Source organism: Scomber japonicus, chromosome 2 (assembly GCF_027409825.1).
Source record: "Scomber japonicus isolate fScoJap1 chromosome 2, fScoJap1.pri, whole genome shotgun sequence".
Classification (NCBI taxonomy): Eukaryota; Metazoa; Chordata; class Actinopteri; order Scombriformes; family Scombridae; genus Scomber; species Scomber japonicus.
The window spans coordinates 7,128,489-7,139,147 of NC_070579.1; the positions used below are offsets into that span (position 1 = coordinate 7,128,489).

Genomic DNA, 10,659 nt, shown 5'->3' on the forward strand with positions numbered 1-10,659 from the left:
GGAGGAAAGAAAGAGAGGAGGAGGGGGGGAGGAAAGGAAAGGAAAAAAGGAAGGACAGAGGAAAGAAGGAAGAAAGGAAGGTAGGAGGGAGGGAGAAAGGAAAAGAGGAAGGGGAGGAAGGAACGAAAGAAGGACAGAGGTAAGAAGGAAGGGAGGAAAGCGAAAGGAAGGAAAGAAAGAGAGAAGGAGGGAGGGAGGAAGGAAAGGAAAAAAGGAAGGACAGAGGAAAGAAGGAAGGTAGGAGGGAGGGAGAAAGGAAAAGAGGAAGGGAGAAAGTAACGAAAGAAGGACAGAGGGAGGAAGGACAGACGGAAGGAAGGAAGGAAGAAAGGGGGATGGAGGGAGGAAAGCAGGAAGGGAGGAAAGAGAGAGGAAGGAAAGAAAGAGAGAAGGAGGGAGGGAGGAAGGACAGACGGTAGGAAGGAAGGAAGGAAGGAAGGGAGGAAAGAAGGACGGAGGGTTAACGGTATACTGTATCTTTGGTTTCATGTTTGAGATCTCTTATAGAAGGAAGGAAGGGAGGGAGGACGAAGGGAGAAAGGAGAGGAGGGAAGGAAGGAAAGAAGGACAGAAGGAAGGAAGGAAGGAAAGAAGGACAGAAGGAAGGAAGGAAGGAAGGGGAATGGAGGGAGGAAAGAAGGACTTATAGGACCAGACTTTGCAAAGAATGAGAAGTATCCCGACACCAGCAGCAGACTGTTCAGCCATCTGGTGTTTCCTGGCAACAACTTGGACGGACTGGAAAGCGGGCGGCGGTCTGGATGGAATGAATATTTGTGGACAGAGAGAAGAGAGAGAAGAGAGAGAAGAGAGAGAAGAGAGAGAGAAGAGAGAGGAGAGAAGAGAGAGAAGAGAAAGAAGAGAGAGAAGAGAGAGAAGAGAGGAGAAGAGAGAGAGAGAGAGAGAAGAGAGAGAAGAGAGAGAAGAGAGAGAGAGAGAGAGAGAAGAGAGAGAAGAGAGAGAAGAGAGAGAAGAGAGAGAAGAGAGAGAAGAGAGAGAAGAGAGAGAGAAGAGAGAGGAGAGAAGAGAGAGAAGAGAAAGAAGAGAGAGAAGAGAGAGAAGAGAGAGAAGAGAAAGAAGAGAGAGAAGAGAGAGAAGAGAGAGAAGAGAGAGAGAGAGAGAGAAGAGAGAGAAGAGAGAGAAGAGAGAGAAGAGAGAGAGAAGAGAGAGAAGAGAGAGAAGAGAGAGAAGAGAGAGAAGAGAGAGAAGAGAGAGAAACCCCCATCCTGAATTACATGTAAATGTAGCCGGATAGCTTTCTGTCCACTGGGTGGTAATATAGTGCTGCCAGTCTCAGAGTAGAGGAGGAGTGAGGAGGTTCCTTCCTTCCTTTTCTTTTTTCTTCCTCCCTCCCTCCCTTCTTTCCTTCCTTCCTTCCTTCTTCCTCCCTTCCTTCCTCCCTTCTTTCTTTGTTCCTTACTTCTTTCCACCTGTCCTGTCTTCCTTCCATCTTTCCTTCCTTCCTTCCTTCCACCTGTCCTGTCTACCTTCCTTCTATCCTTACTTCCTTTCCTCCCTTCCTTCCCCCCTCTTTTCCTTCCTTCCTTCCTTCCTTAATCCCTCCCGCCTTTCCTTCCATCCTTCCTTCTTCCTTTCCTCCTTTCCTTCCTCCTGTTGGTGTTTAACCCTCCTGTTGTCCTCCCAGGTCAAATTGACCCCATTTGTTTTGACTGTTCCTCCCTTCCTTCCTTCCTTTTCTTTTTTCTTCGTCCTCTCCTTCTTTCCTTCCTTCCTTCCTTTCCTTCCTTCCCTCCTCTCCTTCCTCCCTTCTTCCTCCCTCCCTCCCTTCATTCCTTCCTTCCCATCCTTCTTCCCCCTTCCTTCCTCCCTCTTTTCCTTCCTTCTTCCCTTCTTCCCTCCCTTCCATCCTTACTTCCTCCCTTCCTTCCTTCTTCCTTTCCTCCCTTCCTTCCTCCCTCTTTTCCTTCCTTCTTCCCTTCCTCCCTCCTTTCCTTCCTTCCTTCCTCCGTCTTTTCCTTCCTCTTTTTCTTCCTTCTTCCTTTCCTCCCTCCCTCCCTCCCTTCCTTCCTTCCTTCCTTCCTTCTTTCCTTGACCTGAGGACAACAGGAGGGTTAAACATGCTGTAACGTTGATTTACTGTTTTTCAGATTGATGCTGTTGGATTTTCTGGGTGGCCTTTTTTTTTTTTCTTTAACCATTCCTTCCCAGAACAATGTGACTGAAACCCAGAGAGCACTTCAATAAATCTGCAAGCTTTTACATTTTATTTCATCCGAGCTTTCTCAGAAGAAAGTGTGTAGAGGAGAATGATAAGTGTGCACTTCTAGGAACTATGTGCACATCGTGTTCTTTCCAAGTGATACCATGAAGTCGTCTGCTGCTGATTACACACAAATACATGAATAGGATACACACTTGAGATGATGGCAAAATAAGATCGGAAAATAATCGAAACCGACATTGGTAGTGTTCACTGTTGCCATGACAACAAAGGTTGCATATCTTTAAGGGATTTGAAAACTTGTCTCCAGTGATCATTTTAACCCAAACCATGATCTTTACATAGTCACACCTTAACCCTCCTGTTGTCCTCTAGTCAAGGGAGGAAGGGAGTAAGAAGGAAGGAGAGAGGGAGGGAAGGAAAGGAGGACAGGAGGAAAGGAAGGAGGGGGGGAGGGAGGAAGGAAAGGAAGGAGGGAGGAAGGGAGGAAGGAAGGAAAGGAGGGAGGGAGGAAGGAAGGAGAAGGAAAGGAGGGAGGGAAGGAGGAAAGAAGAAGGGAGGAAAGGAGGAAAGGAAGGAGGGAGGGAGGGAGGAAGGAAAGGAAGGAGGGAGGGAGGAAGGAAAGGAAGGAGGGAGGAAGGGAGGAAAGAAGGAAGGAGAGAGGGAGGGAAGGAAGGGAGGAAAGGAGGAAAGGAAGGAGGGAGGGAGGAAGGAAAGGAGGGAGGGAGCAAGGATGGAGAAGGAGGGAGGGAAGGAGGAAAGAAGAAGGAAGGAAAGGAGGGAGGGAAGGAAGGAAGGAAGGAAGGAAGGAAGGAACAGTAAAAACAGACAGGGTCAATTTGACCCGGTAGAACGACATGAAGGTTAAAACATCTTTATTTTCACTCCCTATCTATCTATCTATCTATCTATCTATCTATCTATCTATCTATCTATCTATCTATCTATCCACCCATCCATCTTTTTTCACTTTAAAACCTGCAAACAACAATATCAAACTCAGATAACTTATGATTCAACATCAATATTACTCTTGTACATAACATTACTATTTTGTTTTTTCACTATTATTGTTTGCTTTACATACTTATTATTTATCGGTCTTTATTCTCTCTATTGATCCTTTTAAAAAATGTACTATACCCTTACTGCTGCAATAATGTAAAAAACCTAATGACTTGAACAGATTTGGATTGGTTAGGGTATAAACTCCAGGGTGAGAGCCAATAAGAGGCAGAGGAGGGGCGGGTAATATCAGAGCAGATGATGGATCAAAGTATTTGGGATGAAAATGAAAAAAATAACACAACACCAGCCTGAGCCTGCAAATCCACTGAGACACTGGCACAAACAACCCTCCAATCCCTCCTGCTGTAATACTGACAGACAGCCTCCTCCACCAATCAGTAACATCCTTTTTCTTAGTCTGCACCAATCACGTGCTGCTTTTACAGAGTTGGGCGGGGACTCAGTGGACGCGACGGGCTGGTTCAGCAGCCATTGATGCGCTTTATCTCCAACCGGACAAAACCCAGATTCATTCCTTCATATCTGCTGGTTTCTCTCTGCAGACTGGAGCCATGGTGTCTCACTCTATTGCCCTGCCGATGATCTGCTTCACCACGCTGTGGGCGCTGGTGGGGGTCGTGGCTCCGTTTCTAGTGCCCAAAGGACCCAACCGGGGGTAGGTGCAATATATAGCTGCCTCTTAATTGGCTGCAATTAACGGCGATGATTTGGTGTTTCCTTTTATTTTTACGCACTTAAAGCCAAATGTGGGTTCTAGATGATTTATGTATCAGTGTTTACTCTCTCTATATATTTATATTTGATGTATTATTGTGGTGCTGGATGCTGCTCATGTGATGCAGGCCCGCCGTGCGCGTCATCCTGCGTCCAGCCCGCCCCATCCATCCTCCACTTACACTAGCTGTAAGGTTAAAAAGGTCAAAATCAATCATATAAAGATCATTAGTACTCTGGTGTGTGGATAGATTTGATGTATTGGGTGTTAAAATGTCCAAATTGTGAGTCCTGGTCCTAGACTAACATGGGAATAACAGTGATAATACTAACAGCTGAGTCCATTACAGTGGATCACATGCAGTCAAGCTTTCAGATAACAAGTCAGTTTAGTTAGTAATTTAAATCAGAAGTGTTTTAGTCATTCTTAAATAAACCAAATATGAGATGCTAGTAGGGCTGGTCGATATGGACAAAATCAAATATGATATTTCTGACCAAATACCTCGATATCGATGTAGCGACAATATTGTTGGAATATTGATGTTGATGCTTTCACTAAATATTAATTATTATAATGTGGATATAATGACAAAGTGGGTAAAAGGTGAATAACAGAACAGCTAGAACAATTATATATTTTACTGTAATGCAGCTTTAAAACCAGGAAAAAACAACTATGATGACATTGCGGTATTACGATATCTAGTCTAATATCGATATAATGTTAATATATTGCCCAACCCTAGATGCTAGTAAGTATCTAAGCTCGTAATATATGTTTAGAGACACATTAGCTGCTTTATTTAAGACAGATTATTACATATTATACTATTATTACATTATGTTGTGATACAGGGCTGGGACAAAATCAAATTGGGACAATATTGTGGGAATATTGATGTTGATGCTTTCACTAAATATTAATTATTATACTGTGGATATAATGACAAAGTGGGTAAAAGGTGAATAACAGAACAGCTAGAACAGCCCGATACGTTCAGAAAATTATATACTTGACAGTAATGCAGCTTTAAAACCAGGAATAGACAACTCTGATGACATCGCAGTATTACGATATCTAGCCTAATATCACGATATCGATATAATGTTAATATATTGCCCAACCCTAGATGCTAGTATCTAAGCTAAGGATTGATGACAGTAGCTTCTTGTTGCATTACCAACTTGCAAAACAGATGATTACATATTATACTATTATTACATTATGTTGTGATACAGGGCTGGGCAATAAATTGATATAATATCGATATCGTGATATTAGGCTAGATATCGTAATATCGCGATAATGTCATCAGAGTCGTCTTTACCTGGTTTTAAATGCTGCATTACAGTAAAGTATGTAATATTATCTGAACTCACCAGACTGTTCTTCTCTGAAAGCATCTCTACTAGGCATGGGATGATAACCGTGTTCAAGGTATACCGCGATTTGGAAAAGCCACGATAACCGAAACCGCCAAATGTTCTGTCATACTGTTCCTAAAGGTATGAGTTGTTTTTAGTCTGGTCAAAGACAGGAAGTGGAAAGGTCAGAAATCCCTCAGGTGGTGCAGCTGCAGCGTCGAGTATCACGACCCCTCACACTGTCATTACAGTGTATATTCAGGTTAAATTAACATGTCTGTCTTTATTTTTCTTCCTTTTAGGAACATTTTAGAGCTGGAATCACATTACCGCCATACCGTGAAACCATGATATTTTTGCTTATGGTTATCACCCATACCGTTATCTCTCATACCGGCCCATGCCTAATCTCTACAATATTGTTGTAATATCGATATCGAGGTATTTGGTTTAAAATATCGTGATGTTTGATTTTGTCCATATCGCCCCGCTCTATTGTGATATTTATATGTATTGTGTCGGTTTTCTGAGGATTTAATCACAAAACTGTTTATAAAAAGGCAACAATCACAGTAATGTAAGTTTTTGGCTGATCCAGTAAATACCAACAATTCAACAAGCAAAATTCCTCTGCAAGTATTTCAATAGCTGATCAATCGTTTCAGTGATTTTTCAAGCAAAGATCGCAAATACTGTGATAAGTTTCAGCTTCTCAACTGTGACGATTTGCTGCTTTTCTTTGTCAGATATCGTCATTTGAATACTTTTGGACTGTTGGTTGGATAAAACAAGTATATTTAAACGGCATTTTTTCACTATTTTTGAATATTTTAGGAAATGATAACTCGAGAATATAACTGGCAGATTCATTGATGATAAAAAGCTTAAATAAATACCAAGAAAATCAGGATATCTCATCACATTCATGCAAAAGTCTTTAAATGCAATATCTCTATAAACTGCTCCTGCTAAATGATTTGCAGTACTGCCCACAAACGCCTCACACAACCAGCGATATAAGGGAGAACTACCTCGGTATAAATGATATCAGGTTAAAAAAAAAAAGAGGAAAAAGTGGTGCATTGCTTCTTTAAATCAGGTGTAGGCTAAACTAATAAGTGACCTAATCAAACAAGTATGCAGTGATGTTCATTTAAGACAAACAGAAACTCAATTAATTCCACTTTTCCAGTATGTGAGATATGACGTTGTGGCAAACTTAGTTGAATTTAAGTCATGAGAACTGTGACCATTATATCTAAATGTAAGATTTAATTTGAGTTAATTTACCAGCAATATATTTACAATGTTTATGCAGTTAAGTAATTATATATTTGTGCTTTAGTATTTACATATTTACAGATTCAGATAGTTACACCAGCATCTTTTGAAACAGTTAAAATAGTCTCTTGAATCTATTTCTGTGGTTTTACCTCATTACAGTTACATTTGTCTAGGTCTAAGTCGTTCCTGGCCTCCGATTGGTGGGGTTAGTCACCTCGGGGTGAGAGACGAGGAAGTGGGGTTGTTGTTGTATTCTCATGTCGGGAGCTACAGTAAAGTTCTGCCTAAAAGTCATCTGTCTCCATCCTGCTGTTTTCTCTCATGAAGAGTGTCCAAATACCACCTATCGAACCCTCACGTTACATAAATATCTCAATATAAAAATGTTCTTTCGATATGAGACGACTGACATTTCTATTTAATTTCTGTTGTGTATGTTTGGACAGAGCAGTGTGAATGTGACTCTCTCTCTCTCTCTCTCTCTGCTCTCTTTGACAGTGTGATCGTCACCAGTCTGATCCTCACAGCCGTCTGCTGCTACCTGTTGTGAGTACAAACTCTCATTTTGGGGTAAAGCTGCTGCAGTATGATTTAGCATTTTGATATGACTGCTGAACCTGTAACTTTTTATTATTCTTGCTCAATGACGCTTAAAAAACACCATCAATTCAGAACCATTCCTTGTAGGTTTCCCCTCAGTTGGACTAATAAAGGAGTATCTCATCTTAGGGTCTTCATGAATCACAACTGGCTAAAACGGTTCCTCACTTTAAGAGCTGGCAGTTCAGTACATATATGCATGATAGGAATGAGAAGGGAAGACGGAAAGGAAGATTAAGTCACATGGCTTTAAGACATCTGAAAAATTAGAATTTAACAGCGGAGCAACGTGAGAAGGAGGCATGAGAACGAGAGACGATGCTGGAAAGTTACAAGACACACACACACACACACACACACACACACACACACACACACACACACACACACACACACACACACACACACACACACACACACACACAAGACCTTTCCACAGTTCCAACTGGATGTTAAAAGAGGCATGCAGAAAAAATTAAAAACATGAAAATCTACTTGAAGTGGAACAAGATGCTAATCAGAGGCTGAAGACTGCGACCGACTTGCCAGCTGCAGGCCCGGCTGTCAGCCAGACGGAGCAGCAAAATTACAGGCCGACATCATAGTGACGAAACAGAGAGAGAAACGATTGGAAGTACAAGAGTTAAGAGTCAGATCCGAAGAGTGTAGAGCCAAGAGAAATCACATCCAGTTCAGTTTATTACCAGAGAACAGCTTGAGGTCCGATGGGCTGGACACCAAAGCCAGGAGGTGTTAATACAAAAAAAATGGTCTGAAAAATGTCCCGAGAAACTAAAGACAGATTTTCTTTGAACATGATGTGCAGTCACGCTGATGGAGGACAAGCGAGTGCTTAAAGAGAAAGTTTATGTCCAGGATTTACATAAAGGAAAGATGTACTGCAACTAGGTCTGGGCAATTAATTGAAAAATAATCAAAACCGACACTTAGAAACTCTAATCGACTTAATCTTGCTCATGTCACTGTTGCCATGACAGCAAAGGTTGCATATCTTTAAGGAGTTTGAAAACTTGTCTCCAGTGATCATTTGAACCCAAACCATGATCTTTACATAGTTCTAATCAAGTCAACTACACATTAACCACAGCGTCACACCTTAAAACATCTTTATTTTCACTCCCTAAAGATCCTCATGTGTGAGGGCAGCAGTGGAAAATACTAAACTAAAGAAACTGTGAAAATACATCATTGCTCATCAAGGGTGGAGATAATTGTTCATTAATCGTAATCGAGGTGAAAAGTTCAATTAATCGTGATTTAGATTTTTGCCACAATCGCCCAGCCCTAACTGCAACATCACCAAAGCTGAGAGATATGATAGTTGAGGCTAATCAGTGAAATAATGATGCCACAATCAACTAAACAGTATCATAACTAATCCATGAAGATACTTTGAGTTTCTGTGTTTATTGATAGAGTAACTGTCCACTGAGTTATTAACAATCAGTCTTTACTTTAACATTAATACAACAAATCTTTGGGGGGAAATACTAAAACATATCCTTGACTTTCTGTATCTTGTCATGTCATTATTCTGCCACTAGATGGAGCTCCAACTCTAATGATGAATGCATTGATTGTACTGTGCAGGATATAAATTATAGAATAAAGACTTCAGAGTATCCGGTTTAGAAATTACTAAAACGTGATCACTTGTTATATCAAACTTTGCTTTTATGTAACACAAAGTCTGCCTAATTAACATACCTTATAAGCTTTTTTCCGTACTTTCCTGGCGTTTTACCGGGATATACGGTAAAATGAAGGCTTTTGGGTGCATGATACCGTATTGTCTAGTAGTGATGCGAGTGAGAAAGGAACAAACACCTGACCTTACCTGTTCAGCAGGTATCACAGCAGAGAAACAGCTGAATAAATGGTCAGAAACAAAGTTATTGAAGGGCACAAGATGATGTCAGCTCAAATAAATAAAAGCCTAGCGAGTTTAATTCACCACAAACATAACAAGACACGAATATCTCAGATTTTGGCGCAAATTTTCAGCTTAAATGACAACGTTTAAGTCACATCCTCCGCAGTCTTCTCTTCCTGTGGAGATAACGAGCAGAAATACGAACAGCGCCACTCTGCCATTGAGACTCATGTTGTGGTCAGAGGTGGAATTACATGCTGCCTTCAAGTGCTCCTCGTAAACGGCAGTTTCAGGATAAGATAAGGTGTATATTTATGGATTCCCCTTGACACAGCAGTACGGTGGAAGTACACTAGCAGTGTAAGGGTGAAAGTGATAAGAATTAATAAAAAAAGTACTGTATACAAGAAAAAATCTCTGTTTATCAAACCTGAAATATATAAATGTGCAATATGCAGAAGTTCCTGAGATTTACATAGTAAGGACAGCCTCAGTCTTTTTTATCAATCAGTCATACTTTCTTTATATAGCAGCTTTCATACAGACAAGCATAGTGTTAGTTGATTGACAAGCTGATAATAAGACAGAACAAGTGACAAAATTAAATTAAATAAATGTTTTTTAAAAAAAGGAATAAAAACTAAGAACAAATTAAAGACAAAAATTTAGACCAATGCACACAAGAGAAAATACATATGATACAAATATTTAAAAATGTAAATAAAATAAGTAAAAATAAATAATTAAATAGATAAAAATGTATATGTTTGAAATAGGTTTATTAAATTTAAGTAAAATGTGGTTAAAATAGATTAGAAAACAAAAGAAAAGTAAAATAAACAATGAAGTTTAATAAAAGCTGGACTAAAGCTAGGTTTAAAGACAAAAGAAATGAACAAATAAAATTGATAAGAAGATACAAAAGCATAGTTAATGGGATTGGGTTAGGGTTAGGGAGTTTGTGGCTGATTGTGCTCCTGAGCTGCCAATACACGCGTAGATATATTAGAGTTGCATGACTCCTATGACTGTAGAGACTGTGGACATTTATACTGCAGCAGAAACTGTTTTACTAGAGAGTCCAAAGAGGCCAAGAAATAAGAAACCATTAAAATACTCCATTTAATTTACTTCTCTGTTCATTGTCAGTTCGACTTCTCAGCAGCTGCATCAAGGTTGAACTCAGAAGTAGTTTCGCATTGCAGTCGCCAGCCATCAATAAACCGATGTTCGCCTTCTTTTAGACCTCCAAATAACTTTTATAGACAGTTGAGTTCATGGACTTGCTGCAGACACAGTATGGGTTTAATAGTGGTGAGTAAAATATTAGGATAACCTACTGAACCTACTGAACCTACTGAGACTGCAGCAATAAAATCAAGCTTGTAAAAAAAAAATCTGATATAATTTCCAATTTGATAATAAAGCATGCGAACATATATTAACATATCAGCTCATCTTGTTGATAACCTTTCCCTCTCTGTGTCTCCTCAGCTGGTTGATAGCGATTCTGGCCCAGGCCAACCCTCTGTTCGGCCCGCAGCTGAAGAATGAAACTATATGGTACCTGCGCTACTTCTGGGAGTAA

At 40.3% G+C, this 10,659-nt stretch overlaps 1 protein-coding gene across 1 annotated transcript; it reads left to right on the top strand.

The window, feature by feature from the left end:
• Positions 1-3,762: 3,762 nt before the first annotated feature.
• On the top strand, positions 3,763-10,659 carry atpv0e2 (ATPase H+ transporting V0 subunit e2). The gene is made up of 3 exons (XM_053338412.1): positions 3,763-3,866; positions 7,076-7,123; positions 10,566-10,659. The coding sequence occupies exons 1-3, from the start codon at positions 3,763-3,765 to the stop codon at positions 10,657-10,659; spliced, it is 246 nt and encodes an 81-aa protein (XP_053194387.1).